Below are 18771 nucleotides of genomic sequence, written 5' to 3'. Positions count from 1 at the left end.
CAAAAAGGGATATAAATAGGAAAGTAGGAAGTTCAAGATCTTTATTTGCAGAAGATATTCTATGATAAGGAACCCTAAAGACTCCACCAGAAAACTCTTTTTGGGGGGCAGGATCTATGTTTATTTCAGTCTATGAAAAACTAAAGTTCAAAGCAAATTCAATCTTGCTTAAGGGAACATGAACAGCAAAAAAAATCTTAAAAATGTACCAAGTTTATGAAGTCTCAAAAGTTTAAATGTCCTGTACATACTCCTGTCAAATGAAGTTACTTCCTGTACACCACTTCTTTTGCAAACTATTCCTCTACTTCCTTTCATTTGACCGAGATCGGCTTTGAGAACTAGAGAAGGATGGAGGCGGCTTGTGATTTCTCTCACAAGAGAGAGAGACCTTTGTCTTCTATCTCTAGAAAGTGACCTGTTCTGACTTCTAGAGAAGCCTCTCCCTGGAGATCTTCGCCGAGGTGGAGGACTCCTAGGTTAATCATCTTGAGGGAGACGACCCCAAAGGGGGGTGCAATTCCGACTTCTTTTCTCACCCTTCGACAGCTCCATTCTTACTGGGCAGCCACTGTGTTCTTCCATCCAGCTCTCGGCATCATGGGGATCCTCAAATTCAACAAAAGCAAAGCCAGGAGGGCTTTGAGCAACCTACACACTTCAGAGCTGTCCATAATAGCCAAAAGCCCATTCTAATTCAGTCTTGCTTCATTGTTTCCAAGATTACCTGCACACACCTAACAATCTAAAGGACAGGAATCACTTTGCATTTTGAGATCCTGGGTTTGAAAAGCTGAAGCTCAAATCCCAATACTCTACCAAAGCCCTCGGGGATCTGCTCCCCCACCTGCTCTTGCTTCCCTGGCGTCCACAAAACGGCCCACCAGAAAACTCTAAGCTGATAAACCATTGTGTTAGCTTTTTCTGGGATGAGATGAACAAGTATTTATTCACTCCAGATAGGGCACACATGACATATCAAAGTACATGTAGGCCAAAGTCCATCTTGATGAAATAATGCGTTTGGTTTACATACAGAGCACCAATGAGGGGCTATTTATACTAGAAATTTGCATACAACTTGGATAAATACATTGAGAAAAAAATCAAGTAAACAATGCTACTTACAATTGCCTCAACAAAAGAAAAAAGGAAGTAAAAGCACTATATAATAAACCTTTTCTATACTAAAGAAGATAACTGAAGAATATACGATCAAAGCCATCCCACTAAAATCAGGAACAAGACAAGGATGTCCACTCTCTCCATACCTCTTCAATATAGTGCTTGAAGTTCTAGCAATAGCAATAAGACAACATAAGGGGATCAAAGGGATTCGTATTGGAAAGGAAGAAGTTAAGCTTTCGTTATTTGCAGATGATATGATAGTATACATAAGCGACCCCAAAAACTCTACCAAAGAACTCCTACAGCTGATAAACACCTTCAGTAATGTGGCAGGATACAAGATCAACTCGAAAAAATCAGTTGCCTTCCTATACAGTAAGGATAAGGAAACAGAGAGGGAAATCAGAGAAGCATCACCTTTCATGATAGCCACAAAGAGCATAAAATATCTTGGGGTAACCCTGACCAAGGAAGTGAAAGATCTATATGACAAGAACTTTAAGACTTTGAAGAACGAAATAGAAGAAGACACCAGAAAATGGAAGGATCTCCCTTGCTCTTGGATTGGGAGGATCAACATAGTAAAAATGGCAATTCTTCCAAAAGCAATATATAGATTCAATGCAATCCCCATCAAAATCCCATCAAAATTCTTCACAGATCTGGAGAAGACAATAATCAACTTTATATGGAAAAATAAAAAACCCAGGATAGCCAAAACAATCTTATACAATAAAGGAACGTCTGGAGGCATTACCATCCCTGACTTCAAACTCTATTACAGAGCTACAGTATTAAAAACAGCTTGGTATTGGCATAAAAACAGAGAAGTCGACCAATGGAACCGTATAGAAGACCCTGACTTTAATCCACAAACCTATGAGCAACTGATTTTCGATAAAGGAGCTAAAACTATACAATGGAAAAAAGAGAGCATCTTCAACAAATTGTGCTGGCAAAACTGGATTTCAATCTGTACAAAAATGAAAATAGATCCATGTCTGTCACCATGCACAAAACTCAAGTCCAAGTGGATTAAAGACCTCAATATCAGTCTGAACACACTGAACCTGATAGGAGAGAAAGTGGGAACTACACTACAACAAGTGGGCACAGGAGACCGCTTCCTACGTATAACATCAGCAGCACAGACAGTAAGGGCCTCATTGAATAAATGGGACCTCATGAGACTGAGAAGCTTCTGTAAAGCAAAGGACACTGTCGCTAAGACAGAAAGGCAACCCACTGACTGGGAGAAGATCTTCACCAACCCCGCAACTGACAAAGGTCTGATCTCCAAAATATATAAAGAACTTAAGAAACTAGACTGTAAAAGGCTAATCAACCCAATTATAAAATGGGGCACTGAGCTGAACAGAGATCTCTCAACAGAAGAAGTTCAAATGGCCAAAAGACACCTAAGGTCATGCTCAACTTCCTTAGCGATCAGGGAAATGCAAATCAAGACAACTTTAAGATACCATCTTACACCTGTCAGAATGGCTAAAATCAAAAACACCAATGATAGCCTATGCTGGAGAGGTTGTGGAGAAAGGGGTACACTTATCCATTGCTGGTGGGAATGCAAACTTGTACAACCACTCTGGAAAGCAGTGTGGCGGTTTCTCAGAAAATTTGGGATCAACCTACCCATGGACCCAGCAATACCACTCTTGGGAATATACCCAAGAGAGGCCTTATCATGCAACAAAAATATATGCTCTACTATGTTCATAGCAGCATTGTTTGTAATAGCCAGAACCTGGAAACAACCTAGATGCCCCTCAATTGAAGAATGGATGAAGAAAGTATGGAATATATACATATTAGAGTACTACTCAGCAGTAAAAAACAAGGACTTCTTGAAGTTTGCAGGCAAATGGATGGAAATAGAAAACACTATCCTGAGTGAGGTAAGCCAGACCCAAAAAGAGGAACATGGGATGTTCTCACTCATATTTGGTTTCTAGCCATAAATAAAGGACATTGAGCCTACAATTCGGGTTCTTAGAGAAGCTAAAGAAGAAGGAGAACCCAAAGAAAAACATATAGGCATCCTCCTGAATATTAACCTTCATCAGGCGATGAAAGGAGACAGAGACAGAGACCCACATTGGAGCACCGGACTGAAATCTCAAGGTCCAAATCAGGAGCAGAAGGAGAGCGAACATGAGCAAGGAACTCAGGACCGCGAGGGGTGCACCCACACACTGAGACAATGGAGATGCTCTATCGGGAACTCACCAAGGCCAGCTGACCTGGATCTGAAAAAGCCTGGGTTAAAACCGGTCTCACTGAACATAGCGGACAATGAGGACTACTGAGACATCAAGAACAGTGGCAATGGGTCTTTGATCCTACTGCATGTAGTGGCTTTGTGGGAGCCTAGGCAGTTTGGATGCTCACCTTACGAGACCTGGACGGAGGAGGGTTTTCCTCGGACCTCCCACGGGACGGAGAGCCCTGATTGCTCTTTGGGCTGAAGAGGGAGGGGGAATGGATTGGGGGAGGGGGAGGGAAAGGGGAGGCGGAGGTGGGGAAGAGACTGAAATATTTAATAAATAAAGAAAGAAAGAAAAAAAAAAGAATATACGAGAAGACAAAGGTCTCTGATGCTCATGGATTGGAAGAATAACTATTATGAAAATGAATAACTTAACAAAAGCAACATATCAATTTAATACAATCCCAGTCAACATTCCAAAACCATTCTTCACAGAACCAGGACAAAAAATAATCTTAAAATTCATATAGAAGCACAAAAGACTCTGGATAGCCAAAGCAATCCTAAGCAAAAGAATAATGCTGATGTTATATTACATGATTCCAAGTTATGCTGCTGGATCACAGTAGTAAAACAGCATGATACTGACATAATACAGACACGGAATGTGACAAAATTGGAGAGGCTCCATATACAGGCCTACACTTCTACAGCCATTAGATTTTTGGCATCTTTGCCATAATATTATATTATATATAATAAAAAGACAGTTTCTTCCATAAACTGAGTTGTAAACTATATAAGCAGAGTACAAAACTGGATCTCTGTCTCTTGCCCTGTACAAAAATCAATGTCAGTGAATCAAAGACGTTAATAAATACAAATGGCGACTGGACATGAAAAAATGTCAGCATCTCTAAGGCATCAGTAAAATGAAATAAAAACTTCACTGGGATTCATTCTCACCCTAGTCAGAATGATACTAAGAAAAGAAATAATTGGCATGCAAGATATGCCCAGGGCTGCAATCGTGGCATGAATGTTACATGGGTTAAAAATTTGCTTTCTGATCCACAGACCCAGAGATTAAATTTCAAGGAGGACTCTGTGTGTGTGTGTGGGGGGGGGTGCATGTATCTCCCTGGGAAGGGGAAACAGAACTGATTGTGGGTGGACTGGTGGCAGGCAAGCGGGAATGCAAACAGAAGGGATCAAGTGGGGGGGGGGCTAGAGGAAGAGCGTAGTAGGAGGAATGACTGGAATTGCGGGCACTTGGGGGCCTATGCAGAAACCAAGTGCAGTGGAAACTCCCTGGAATCTATGAGAGTGACCCCAGTAAAGTCTCCGAGGAATGGGGGATACAGAGCCTGACTGGTCATCTTCCATAACCAAGCAAGACTCCAGCAGTAGGACTGGAAAACCAATCTGGACTTAAAAGCTTTGGCCTATAATCTGTCTTGCCTGGAAGATGTGCTGGGGTAATGGTGGGGCAGAGCTTGTGGAGAGGCCAACCAGTGACTGGTCCGACCAGAGGCCCATGCCGTGAGAGACAGCACATGCCTGGATGACTCGGAACCAGAAGCTGGATGGCTCAGAGACCCAGGGAGAACCAAACACTACTGGCAAAAGAGAAAAAAAAAATCCATGAAGAGATTTCTAATGCCATCCTGCTGTACTCATAGACCAGTGCCTATCAGAGAGGCCTCATCATAGATCAGTGCCTATCAGAGAGGCCTCATCATAGATCAGTGCCTATCAGAGAGGCCTCATCCAGCAACTGATGAGCGCAATGTAGAGACCCATGGCCAAACAAGGTGGGGCCAGGGGAATCCTACTGAAGAGGAGGAGAGAGGACTGTAGGAGCCAGGGGTGTCAAGGACACCTCAAAAACATGGCCTACAGAAGCAACTAAGTGAAGCCCACAGATCCTGCATATACTTTATGGTTGTGCAGCTGCCTGCTTAGTCTCAGGCGAGCAAACAACCCAGCAGAGAGAGAGAAGGGGTTCCTGAGCCCGCAGGCAGGCGTAACTGACAGTTCGTGGGCAAAGGTGGGGCCAATATTTTAGGATTTAGGATCACACTCCAGCGGATAGTCCACAGCTGTGAGTTACAGGGCCTTCACAAATTAGACTCAGAGGGTTTTAGTACACTAAAGAGGACTTGAAGCTTAAAAGGGAGCATGTAGGGTGTGAATATAGGCATTAAGGGGAAGAGTGGGGATAAACATGATCAAAATACATTGTATTCAAGTATGGAATGTTGAAATAATAAAAATATTGTATTAAAAATAAAAATACAAAAAAAAAAAAAACGAAGAGACTATACGTGTTAGTCTGGGTTTCTATTGTTGAGATTAAACTGATGACCAAACAAAAAGCAAGCTGAGGAGAAAAGGGTTTATTCAACCTGTACTTTCACAGCGGAGTTCACCCTTGAATGAAGTCAAGATAGGAACTCAAACAGGACAGGATCCTAGAGGCTTGCTCCACATGGCGTGCTCAGCCTGATCTCTTACAGAACCTGGGACCACCAGCCCACCCCATCAATCACTAAGAGAATGCCTTACAGCTGGATGTTACAGAAGCATTTCCTCAAATGAAGCTCCTTCCTTCTGGTGGCTCTAGCCTGCATCATATTGACATAAAACCAGCTAGTACAGCATATAATGAATAAAAAAAGAAAAGAAAACAGATAACAACATATGCCAGCAAGGATGTGAATAAAAGGGAAGGCTTATATGCTTTTGGGAGAAAGGTAAAACAGTTCAGATGGATAAAAGTCAGTACAAAGGTTTCTCAAGAAACTAATGCTGGATTTACCATGTGCACCAGATAAACCACTCCTGGGCTTTTTCATGGACTCCAAGTCAGTGTATCACAAGGGTATCTGCACATAGGCATTTATTAGGGACTTCAAGTTCTGGAATCAACCTACATGTCCTCTAACGGTGGGACACAGAATGAACACTTGGCACATAGACACAACTGAATGTTTTTCAGCCATAAAGAAGGACAAGCTCATGTTACCAGGTTCTAGAAGCTCGGAAGTTCCTCAATTCACAAACCCTCTCCTGTGATGGAGGAAGGTAATTGGTTAATTATAATGATGGAGGAAGGTAGTTGGTTAATTATAATAAACCAACTGCTTGGCCTCATAGCTTAGAACATAGGCGGGTGGAATAAACAGAATAGGATGCTGGGCGGAAGAGGAAGTGAGGTCAGACTCTGCTCAGCTCCTGGAGAAACTCTGCTCTCCAGAGCACAGACACCATGCTCGGCTCTCCCAGGCAACTCCAACTCAGGATGGACCTAGGCTAGAATCTTCCTGGTAAGCGCACCTTGGGGTGCTTACACACATCATTAGAAATGGGCTAGTCCAAGTGCGAGAGTTAGCCTGTAAGGGCTAGAGTTCATGGGCCAAGCAGTTCTTAAATGAATACAGTTTGTGTGTTGTTATTTCGGGCATAAGCTAGCCAAGCGGCCGGGGTGTTGGGGACGCAGCCCCGCCGCTCTTATTTCAACACTCCTGGGCTATAAAGACAGTGAATACCACTGTGGGAGGGAGATTCTTTCCCTGGGGTTCAAGGGGTGCATTTTTCTGAGTCATTACCCTAACAACGTGGCCTTTTCTGTGGTGCAGCCACCTTTTCACCCTTTTCCTGTAAGGAGCCCCTCCTGTACTCTCACGAAATTAACCCCAAAGAACGCAGAGGTTGCTCTTACCTGTCACCACCCAGAAAAAGTCGCGAATATTTTTACTTGAATGCTTGAAATCTTTTATTAGATGGTGGTTTTCTTGGAGCCAGGGGCTGTACTTTTATTCAGACGTTTCTAATGTTCTACACAGACACACAGACACACACACACACACACACACACACACACACACACACACACACCTGGCACTTAAAATGTGTTTCTAAGCTGGGGATAATGGCATATGCCTTTAATCCCAGTACTCAGGAAGCAGAGGTTAGTGGATCTCTGTGAGTTAGAAGCCAGCGTGGTTCCAGAACAGTCAGGGAGAGAGAGGGGGAGAAAGAGAGAAAGAGGGAGAGAGAGACAGAGAGACAGAGACAGAGATTGATTTTCCTAGATTAGGTATGCATCAATCAAATATACCTTGAATGATTATGTATCTATATTACATGTATACAGAATTTACAGAGTACCTTATAACTATGGCCTGATTACAGTATTTAAGTATAATAGTGAAATACTCTAAATGCATTTGTAAGCCCCCCTCAACCCTAAGACATTTTTCTAAAACCTTACACTCACTCTATCTTGGAAAAGGGACAGTCACCCCCCCGCCCCCCCCCCACACATACTGGACTGCTCATCCCCCTGTGTCCTTGTGAATAATCTTTAAACGTAAGTCCATTTTGGGAATTGAGGCAAATACAACCCACAGGGGCTGGAGAGATGGCTCAGTGGTTAAGAGCATTGCCTGCTATTCCAGAGGTCCTGAGTTCAATTCCCAGCAACCACATGGTGGCTCACAACCATCTGTAATGAGGTCTGGTGCCCTCTTCTGGCCTGTAGGCATATACACAGAATATTCTATACATAATAAACAAATAAATATTTAAAAAAAATACAACCCACAGATGTTGACTCAGTTCCTGATGTATTGATTTAGTCACTAGAACAAGGTCAGGAAGACCACAGATGCTCTCCCTTATCACCTGACCACGCAACTATTCTCCTGCCCTGGAATAGACCAATCATTGCTAGTAACCCTTTGAATGAGCCAATCCAATAAGTTGGAAAACAACCTACAGGTTCCCCCCCTTGTGTGTGTGGCTTTTCGCTTTAAAAGATGGACTGTAACAGCTATCACATGTCCTTCATATCCTGAACCTGAAGGGCCCTGTCATGAATAAAAATCCTCTTGCTTTTGCAGCAATCTGTGGTTATGTGAGTGGTGTCTGGAGCCACTCCTCCCTGATGTTTAGACATCTAGCCCAACAATAGAATTTTATGCTATTCATAAGATCATTTTTTTTCCAGGAAAACACAAAAAAAGACACCCACAGATTTCAGCTAATTAATTTTCAATAAGGTTATAAAAATCTACAATTCTTACAGAATATTGTTACACAGAATAGCAGTGGGATTCATTGCTAGGTATTTTTTTAGAAGTGTACAATTTAAGGGTCAGTAGACTTGTCACTGAATTTACCTAAAATAAGTGAAATTTTACAGCAAAAAGATAATAAAATTTATTTCTACAAAATGGAACCCAATCTAATGAATCATAGCTCTGAAATTTCAATGGCTTATTTCGGAGCATGTACAGTTATTCTTTTACAATGATCTTATCAATATAAATAGGTATTTTTATACAAACAGCATACTGAGATTAATATAAAACTATATTTTCATAAATATTGGAAGTGCAGTTGGATCTTAATGTCTCCCCACCCTGTATGTGTGTGTGTTGGAGGCCAGAGGTCAACTTTGGGTGTCTTTCTGTATTACTCTTGATGTTACTTTTTGAGACTAAGTCTCTATTGGTTCTCCAGCTCAAGTTCGCCTGGACTGCCGGCCATGAGTTCTGGAGGACCATCTGTGCTTGACTGTCCAGAACTAGGATTGCACACCCATTCCACCATGGCCATCTTTTACATGAGTTTTGGTGATGCCAACTGGACTTCATGCTTGTAAAGCAAACACTTTATCTACTGAGCCATCTCCTTAGTTCTAACTAATAGTTTCTGATAAGAAACAAATGTTACATAAGAAGTTTAAATCAGATAAAAATTGTTCAATGTTACAATTAAGATTTCAACAACATATTTCAAAATGGCAAGTACCTTTGCTCAAACTTCAAATAGGGTGTATAGTCTATTACAGCAGGGAAGGTGCCATCCAGTCCTTCTCCCTTTAGGCAGAAGCTAAGAAAGCAGACAATAAATATTCATATTAGTACATAAATATAAAAGTTCCAACTGCACAGGAATGTCTTTGTTCATAATATAATTGTTACTTGCTACAAATAAGTATCTTAAATATTTAATTTTCAATATCAACGGCAAGCATTATACAACAGGTTAATTAATATATTAGATAATGTTTCATAAAGCAACAATGAAATTTACTGAGAAATCAAGGTCTTAATCATTGTTCTATTTTTGTGAAGAGCCACTATGAGCACAAAAACTCTTACAAAAGAAAGCATTTAATTGGCAGCTTTGCTTGCAGATTCAGAGGCTTAGTCCATTATCATCACAGGAGGAAGTACGGCAGCAGGCAGGTGCGCTGCTGCTGAAGCGGCTGAGAGCTACATCCACAACCAGAGAGAACCGGTCCTGGCATGGGCTTTTGATACCCCGGAGTCCAATGCCAGTTACACACTCCGTCCAAGATCACACCTCCTAATCCATGGAATCCTTTCAAACAGATCAACTGGTGACTAAGCATTCAAATATATGAGTCTACGGAGACCCTTATTCCTCAAAACTCCACACAATCTAAACTTTATTACACTATTTTGCCAATATGTTGATTTTTATTGGTCATTCAAAATATCACTAGAGAATGAAAAAAAATTTGCTTTCCATGTTTAAATACAAATTCTCAGGTGACACTATCTCCTTGAAAGGTCTGCTTGATTAGCAAGGAAGAAGTTTCTAAACTATCTCAATATAATGAAAAAGTTTAGATCTTAGACCTCCAAGAGGTGCTGGAAATCCTCTACTCTCTAAATAGCTTCTTCTGAGACCCTAAGGTTATAGAAATGGTTAAGCAATATGTCCAGGGGCATGCTGTGATGCTCACAATGCCAATAAAGGAAATCTAAATCTCTTGACCCCTAATTCAGATCTCCACTCTTGTTATAACACAGACAGAAAGATAAGAAGGTGTCTGGCTGATGATAACTATTGTTAAAAACACATCTTCTAGAGTTGGGTGCAGTGATGCGCACCAGTTATCCCAGTTTTAAACAAAACGTTGCTCAAAACAACTAAAACAACAACACCAAAAAACACATCCTCCATAAATATAAATGCAAAAACATTTATAAAAAAATCAGATTGATATTTCAAAGGGAAAAAAATCACCTGTGAACTCTCACCTTCTGATTTTGTTCCAAAGTTTGACTGCCAAAATCTTCATTTAAAACATACAGAAAGTATGCATTTACATTTCCAGGCTCAAATAAGGACAAAATTAAAGTGGCGCCACTTCACACACGCGCCTCCATTTTCACAGACATTGCTAACATATGGCTTCGGTATCTGCTTTCACCCGACCACACGGTGTCAGAAAGATGCCTCCACAGTTAAAGACACTTGCTGTCAAAGTCTGGTGACTGTAGTTCAATCCCTAACGGTTGTTCTGAACACGTGTTTCACAGCCGATGGTACGGTTTGAGATGGTTATGTCAGTGAGGGAGGGCGTGAGGGTTTACTGCTGGCCCCCCACCCCCACCCCACTATTCCCACCCTGCTGTCTGAGCAGGGGCACACTGCGATCTCCCGTTTCCTGCTTCTGTCGCCATGCCTACAAGTGCTGCCATGACTTCTGTGTCATGATGGATCTCATCCCTCTGGAACGACAGGCTCCTTCTCCCTTAAGTGGTCCACGTCAGGGCATTTTATCACAGCCACAGAGAAGAAGCGAGCAGATAAATGGTATTAGAAATGGGCCATTATTCGGAAAAAAAAACCCCAAGCATGTAGTTTTAGACCTTTATTATATAGAAGGAGTGTGGAATATTTTGGACATCTGGGCTGGAAAAGCCACTGAATGTTGTAAGCAGAGCTTACTAGGCCACTTTGATGGAGCCTTTGAAGGCAGCAGTAATAGAACCCGGTAGCAGCAACCCAGAGACACTGGTTTCCGTGAGGAACAAAGATTCTATCACAAATGCAATATTTTGGCAAAGAATCGGTCTGCATTTGGCTCATAGTCTGAGAATTTATGTGAGATCAGATTTTAAAGTAATGGACTAATTTCCTTGGCAGCAGAAATTTCAAGACAGCACAACATTTAGTGGGGTGGCATAGCCATTACTGATTTCTACAAGGAAAAAGAACACGAGTTAGAGAGGGGCAATGTACAGTCTGGACAGGAAGGGGGCATTAGGAAGCTACAGTTACAGTCAAGGCAGCTGCTAAGAAAAGACTAACTGAATATAGATTCTTGCCATGAAGGAGAAGCCTTCTGCTCTGCACAGAGCAACAGGAAAGATACCCTGAGGAAGACCCCAGTATCAAAGGCCTCAAGTTTTTAAAGGAGAGACGGGGATAGTTTTCTTGTTCTTGGAAGTGACTGTATAGAGAACATTTTGACCACGTTTAGCGTACTGAAATCGCTACAACTGGGCTCCAAGGAGACCGGAGTTCCCCCCCAAGCTGGAAGCAGAATTTGGCAGTGAGTCTACTTTGGTGGCATAAAAGATGCATGTATGAGTGGATCAGGGGCTCTCCTTCCGGGAATTCAGAAAACTGCTGATGGCAGGCAGCTGTGACTGTGCCGGGCTGGAGTACCTACAAAGAAGCCTCTGAGGCCATGGCACGAAGCTGCGAAGGTGAAAGAAGGGTTACAGTGCAGATTCTAGGATGCTGGAGATGTCAGGGCCATGAAATATATTTCTTAGGAGGGCTGCACACCAGGCGTGAAAACAGCCAAAGAGAGTGGCAAATATTGTAGGCTGCAAGGTGGATGGAAGGATGGATCCATTTATACCCTTTGAAACTAAAGCCGCAGACACGGAACCACAGGATTTGGTGTTTGCCTTGCTGCAGTTCCTGCTCTGGCCTAACCTCAGCATGCTTGCATTCTTCCTTTTCAGAGTGGGTGTAGTGATATTTCATTTATGTTTTAATAAATAAATAAAGCTTGCCTGAAGTTCAGAGACTAAAACAGCTGCACTGATAAGTCTTAAGACCAGTAGTGGTGACACACAACGTTAATCCCAGTAGCCACACTAGCTTGCCATAGAAATCTAGCAGTAGTGGTACATGCCTTTAACCCTAGCACTAGAGAGGAATGTAAAAGGGAGGAGACAGTTCTCACACACAGTCTCATTCTGAGATTCCTGGAGGCACGGTTACCATTTTGGACTGAGATAGAGAGGTAAGAGCCAGTGGCTGGTTGTTTTGCTTTTCTGACCTTTAGGTTGAACATCAATTTCTGTCTCTGAGTTTTTATTAATTGTGCTACAAATGGGAATGTACCATTGTACAGTGAAAGCATATAATATTTATTTATTTATTTATTTATTTATTTATTTATTTATTTGGTTTTTGAGACATGGGTTCTCTGTGTAACAGCCCTGGCTGTCCTGGAACTAGCTCTTGTAGACCAGGCTGGTCTCAAACTCAGAGTTCACTTGCCTCTCCCTCCTAAGTGCTGGGATTAAAGGTGTGTGCCACCACCACCCGGTTGTAATTTATATTTTATTCAACAGTGGTTCACAGTCAAAAGACCCTTCAATCTTGAGACGTCTGAACAGTGGCAGGACCCTTTAAGTCTGTGGGGACTTTGAAAGTTAGACTATATACATTTTGTACCATGATATGGCCACGAGTATATCGCTGTCAGGGGTGAAATACTGTAATCTGAATATGAAATAAAACTTTTAAAAGAGAAAAACCCGAACACATAAAAGACAGACTTATAGGACTAAGATGATGGGACACCTATATGAAGAGTTAACGACACTCAAGGGTTAAAAGACAGTCTTCAGGCTGGCAAGACAACTCAGTGAGTAAAGGTTACCATCAATGCTGGTGCTGTGAATGCAGTCCTCAGGACCCCACGGTAGGAGAGGCCAGCACCCCGTCCTGTTCCCCACATCACGTGTGCCCCCACCGTGCACACATATATTAAATAACTGCAATAAAAACTTCGAACATTTAGACTTCATGATGTTCATCCTAAAAATTAAGCTATTACTTGCTTATTAAATTATAAATAGGGGAAATCCAGAACCTATGAAGTGATAAATATTTTGAAGAGAAAGTAAGTTACTAGAAAAAAAATAACCTCAATGAAAATTATAGGAGTCTATTTAAAGTCAAAACCTGAAAGTCATTTCAGTATCAATGTTCTTGAACTGCTCATAAAATATTCTTCCTTCATTCTTTTTTTTTTAAAGTTTTTTTTAATTTCTTTTTTTTTAATTTATTTATTATGTATACAACATTCCTTCCATGTGTGCCCGCAAGCCAGAAGGGGGCGCCAAGTCTCATTACAGATGGCTGTGAGCCACCATATGGTTGCTGGGAATTGAACTCAGGACCTTTGGAAGAGCAGCCAGTGCTCTTAACCGCTGAGCCATNTTCCTTCCATGTGTGCCCGCAAGCCAGAAGGGGGCGCCAAGTCTCATTACAGATGGCTGTGAGCCACCATGTGGTTGCTGGGAATTGAACTCAGGACCTCTGGAAGAGCAGTCAGTGCTCTTAACGGCTGAGCCATCTCTCCAGCTCCCTCTTCCTTCATTCTTATCTTTGAGTTTTCTTACAGACAACTTTTTACTTTTAATACAACGTAGGATTTGAGATAAATTAAATGCAAAATGATGCTTTCAGAATCTTGAAAGTAAAATAACCACAACCATTTTTAGCATTTGTGATCAGTCTGCAACTGGTTCATCTTATTGAGAACCAAAGGAAAAATGAACAATATTGTATACTCCAAAGTAATGCTAATAATACACGATGTATAAAGTACCCAAGACATCCTCCCAGAATTTTGTCTATCTAGACTTGGGAAAGGAAGACTCTTGCTTACTTTAGATCTGCTTTGAATCTACTTCTTTACATTTTACAGCAGTGGCTGAAAATACCAAGAGCGAGATACAGAAATCTCCTCCCTGTCAGCAGAGTCCCGCTGCAGCCCATACAGGCTACTCTTCCTTTCACTCATCTTAAGAGAGTAGGCCTGCGAAGTTAGGAACACCTCACTTTCTTTCTTCTAGGACGTCAGAAAACTAGTCGTTCTGAAAGCAATAAAAATCCAGTACCAAAGTCTAGCTGTGCTTTATTTAGCAAATCAAAAGAAAAATCACGAGCAGAAACTGTTAGGTATGATCACTTAAAGACTGAACTCATTTTGTTGAACGCCGAGTACCTGAAGTCGATGGCATTGAGCCCAAGCAGCATGCCAGCAAGCATATTTGCTTCTTCACCTAAGACAATGGCTCCATCTTCATAAAACCTCCTGGAAAAAATGCAGTGAATACATGCGGATTAAAAACAAACTCAGGTTTGGCCTGCAGAAATCACAGTCAAAAGTAACACAGGAAGAGCTCAATTTTGTTGAATGCATATTTTAAAAATTGACCACTGCAGTCTCAAAGATATTTAGAACCCCAATAAAAATAACAAAGAACATTCAAACTCATTATCCTAAATAAAATCAATATTCCTAAATGTTTTTTCACTCTCTCTGAAAAAAATCTCTAAAATGGACCTTAGATGCCCAGAAATTTCCTTAATATAAAGTCATATAAATGTCAAGTGAGAGGCAGCAAATTCAGGTTCAATTCTTGGTCTGTTTCCAAAACTGTGTAGACATTAGTTGTTTATGTGCAGGAAGAGTTTTTGTCTTTCTGCAACTCTAAGCATTACTAACCAAGTTTACGACTTGGAAAGCATGGTGTTTGGTAATTGCATTAACACTGCTGTAAGACTGGAGCAGACGGTCATCACGATGTCGTATGTGAAAGAAACCACACTCCCTAACAAAACTGTGAGTGTAATTCTGCCTCTGCTCATGCCCATAAGCCATCCTGTTCTGGCTAATGCTCGGTTAAAGTTTCTTTGGAAAATATTAAGGAACGTACCAGCTATTAAAGGTCAAGACAATTTGCTGAATTTCGTATTTATGAGTTGCTAAGCAGGTAACTCAGTACTCTAAATTCTTTCTACTAAATTACACAACTTCTTTTAAAACAAAAATATTTAAAAAAAAATTTTAACCACGTTATAGTTCATAAGGAAGTTCTGATTAATAAAAAGCAAGAAGAGGAAAATGAGAGCCAACCATTCACTCTGAGCGGTGTACACCTACAAACACGCCACCCGGGACAAGGCCGGAACAAACGTTATCTGTGTCTCTGCACCTTCTGAGAGCTGCTCTCACTGCTTTACGTAAAAACCTCTAGTCTAACAAAGATTAGTGATGTTTCTGTAAGTTCCATAAAAAGTGTTCTACAAAAGAGACATTTAGATAAGAACATGTGTCTGATTTTGATCCCACTCCTGTCTTGTGTTTTATTAGACACGAGAAGAACTCTACTCCTAAACAATTCCTAAAAAACTGACTATTCTAGCGAACTGTAGCCACGTAATGAATTGTGTCTATCATGTTGGTAAGTACCAGCCACAAACAAAAAACAATTCTTTAACAGTTTGGTGTGAAGATACCAAAAGTGATGACTTGCAAATGATAGCGTCCAAAAACCCCAAATGCTTTCTGGTTTAATAACCATAAAATCAATCCCCTCCAAAAGGGGCTGGTTACTCTGACGCCATCTGTGCTACCACTGTGCCAGTGTACCTCACAGGAAGGTCTCTCTTGGAGGTCACAGGGTTTCAACTGGGTAAAATAGAGCACTTTTCTCCTCTAGTAGCATGTTAAGTACCTCCCAGCACCATCAACACTCATCAGGAGTAGCTACTGGTTCAGCAGCAGCTCGATATCTCTGTATCCAATGACATATAGAAGTTGCATGTTCAGCAATAGGGTCTTACCATCAGGCTATGAAGAGTAACCAAGAGCCTTGGCTATAACCTGTGATACAGAGTGGGGTGATCTCTAGGATCCCTTTGACCAGCGATTCAACAAACGTAACACATTACTGGCACTGAGGTTTGACCTGGTGGTATAAGATGTCTACTTAAGGTATTGTTTCCTCCATTATATGGTGACGACATGTAAGATTCCTTTCATTTACGTGTACATTTTAGAAAGCTTCTACAGTAGTGGGTTTCCATATTTTTAAAAATGCTTTTAGTATCAGTCGTCCCTCCCCACATCCCCCACTTAGTCTTCTTTTCCACCCCACCCCAATTTAATCCTTCTACTCCAGTTTCCCGGATGAAAAGGAAGCCACACGACACTGCTAAAGGGGCCAGGAACCGAGATTAGAGAGGCCGTGGGTGCAGGGGATAACCTAGTAATTTATTCTACTAAAGGAGCATGTCAATAAAATACCCATAGATCAGTACATCACTCAACTGTCATCAGGGAAGCTTCTTGTTGCAGTATTTGACAGTTAACAAAGAGATCCACCATATACAGAATGAGAGACTGGCAAATTCAGTCTAAATGAGAAGTCTTTATCAAATGCCTCTCAAGGCTCGGGAATCTATGTGTAAGAGGAAGTGAAGAGATTATCAAGGAAACTGTGTCTTCCAGACACAAGACTGACAAGACATGAACTCACAGAGATCAAGAGAGTACACATACAGGTTCATACACAGGTACACACATAGGTTGTACCTGCACAGGTTCAACCTAGACAAAATGCCAGTACTGAGAAGGGTAAGTGGACACAAAGTCCACCCCTAACCAAGAAGTAGTTTGCAATGGACACCTGCTGGGAAAGGAGAAACCAGTTCTCCTGAATGTGTCACTGGGTCTATCAACAACAATCCAAGGCAGTCCCCATGCCCAGCAGTGGTTGGACAGCACAAAACAAAGTCCGTTCTGTGTGTATGGGTGCACTTACTTTTTGTTTTGTTATTTTTGTCTCATTTACTTTCTCTTTTTCTTTTCTTTAGTTTGCTTATCTGTTTTAATTTTATTTTTTTCCCCTGTTTCTTGGTTATTGTTTTTGGGAGTGGGGCATGTGTGGGGGAGCAAACAAGAGGTTGAGTGGGCAGGGAGGTGGGGAGGATCTTGGAAGAACTTGCAGAGGGCAAAGAATATTGTCTAAAATAATTTCTAAGTAAATTGTTTTAAAGAACCATCAGATAAAACCCATAAAACTACACAAATGGATGCATACTTCCAGGGATATAGGCTATATTGAAAGTTTTAGCACTTCCTAATGCTTCTAGAACATTTTATCCTTAAGTTTGTTAATATATAAGTTATTATATTGCTGTTTTAATTGTGTCTTCTTTCTCAGTATTACAGACTGCATCTAGGGTCTTGTATATACTAAGATATTTCTCTTCTTGTGGGGCATACTACAAGCAACTTTACTATGAAAGTGTATAATGTCAAATAATAGAACTATCAACAATTCAAAGCAGTGTTGTTAACTAGGCAGCAAAACACTCTAGAGGGTATCACTCTGCTGTATTTCACTGGATATACTGGTAGTAACTTTGGAATGAAAATAATAAAAGAACAGGTACAAGGAACAGCGATCCATTGTATTTTCTCCATTTATGAGAGGAACCTAAGTATACAACGAAGACACCCGCACATCCCATTTATAGTGCACTATCACAATAACCAAGATATGGGACCAGCCTAGATTTCCACCAACAGAGATGAAGAAAATTCTCTCTCCCCACACACAGTGTCCTAGTTAGCTTTAATTGTTAACTTGACATAACCTACAATCATCTCAAGTCTCATTGCAGTACTGCCTGAAACAGACTAGCCTGTGACCACGTCTATGGGATCTGTGCTGGTTATTAACTGACGCAGGAGGGCCCTGGCTACTCTGGGTGTCATAATCTCTAGGGAAGTAGTACTGGGCTGTATGAGAAATTCAGCTGATCATGAGCCTATGGTTGAGCAACCATCAAGCAGTGTTCCTCCAGGGGTTCTGTTTCAAGCTTCTCCTTGAGCTCTTGCCTCGACTTCCTTAAACAACAGAGTATGACTTGGAAGTAAGCCAAAGAGCCCCACCCCCCACTGCCTTTGGTCACACTGTTGATCACAGCAACAGAAAGAAAATTAGAACCATGGTTTTATTTGAACAAAATTATGTTCTTTTTTTAAAAAAAAAATGAGTGGAATTGAGGATTATTGTGCTAAGAAAGTCAGATTCAAACACTGAAATTTCTCTTTTATATACATATATATTTCTCTCATACATATGCATGTTCTTCATGTATGTATGTCTATATAGGAGAGACATGAAGCATAAAGGAGAATATTTGGAAGGGGACAGACATAAAATGGTAATGGCGAGGTGAACATGAGCAAAGTACAATGGCACACATGTATGGATGTGTCACTGCACACTAGAGCTATCGTTTTGTCCTCTAAAATATTAATAAACTTCTAAAAGATAACAGAAACCATTACTTTTACTAACTACCAACATACTTAAAGTCCATCATCGTCTGTATATGAGAACCACAGACAACAGAGGTGTTTCCACAGGGATACAAACACGTGAGCGGGTGCCCCATCATCATCTGTATATGAGAACCACAGACAACAGAGGTGTTTCACAGAGATGTGAACACGTGAGCGGGTGCCCCATCATCATCTG

At 41.2% G+C, this 18771-nt stretch overlaps 1 protein-coding gene and 1 pseudogene across 3 annotated transcripts in view; both read right to left on the bottom strand.

Annotated features, from left to right (window-relative positions):
• Positions 1–18771, bottom strand: part of Rundc3b (RUN domain containing 3B) — a 155130-nt gene that overhangs the window by 77949 nt on the left and 58410 nt on the right. For all 3 annotated transcript variants that reach the window (XM_050139865.1, XM_050139866.1, XM_050139867.1), the window contains exons 5-6: positions 14439–14528; positions 9173–9253 (exon numbers count right to left, since the gene is read on the bottom strand). In XM_050139865.1, coding sequence (XP_049995822.1) covers positions 9173–9253; positions 14439–14528 — 171 coding nt within the window. The remainder of the gene's footprint in view (positions 1–9172; positions 9254–14438; positions 14529–18771) is intronic.
• On the bottom strand, positions 305–770 carry LOC126500171 (serine/arginine-rich splicing factor 3-like; annotated as a pseudogene).

Source organism: Alexandromys fortis, unplaced genomic scaffold, assembly GCF_014885135.2.
Source record: "Alexandromys fortis isolate MF-2015 unplaced genomic scaffold, M_Fortis_MF-2015_v1.1 scaffold_38, whole genome shotgun sequence".
Classification (NCBI taxonomy): domain Eukaryota; kingdom Metazoa; phylum Chordata; class Mammalia; order Rodentia; family Cricetidae; genus Alexandromys; species Alexandromys fortis.
Note: the sequence above shows the minus strand (reverse complement) of the source record. Positions and strands in the feature narration are given on the sequence as shown.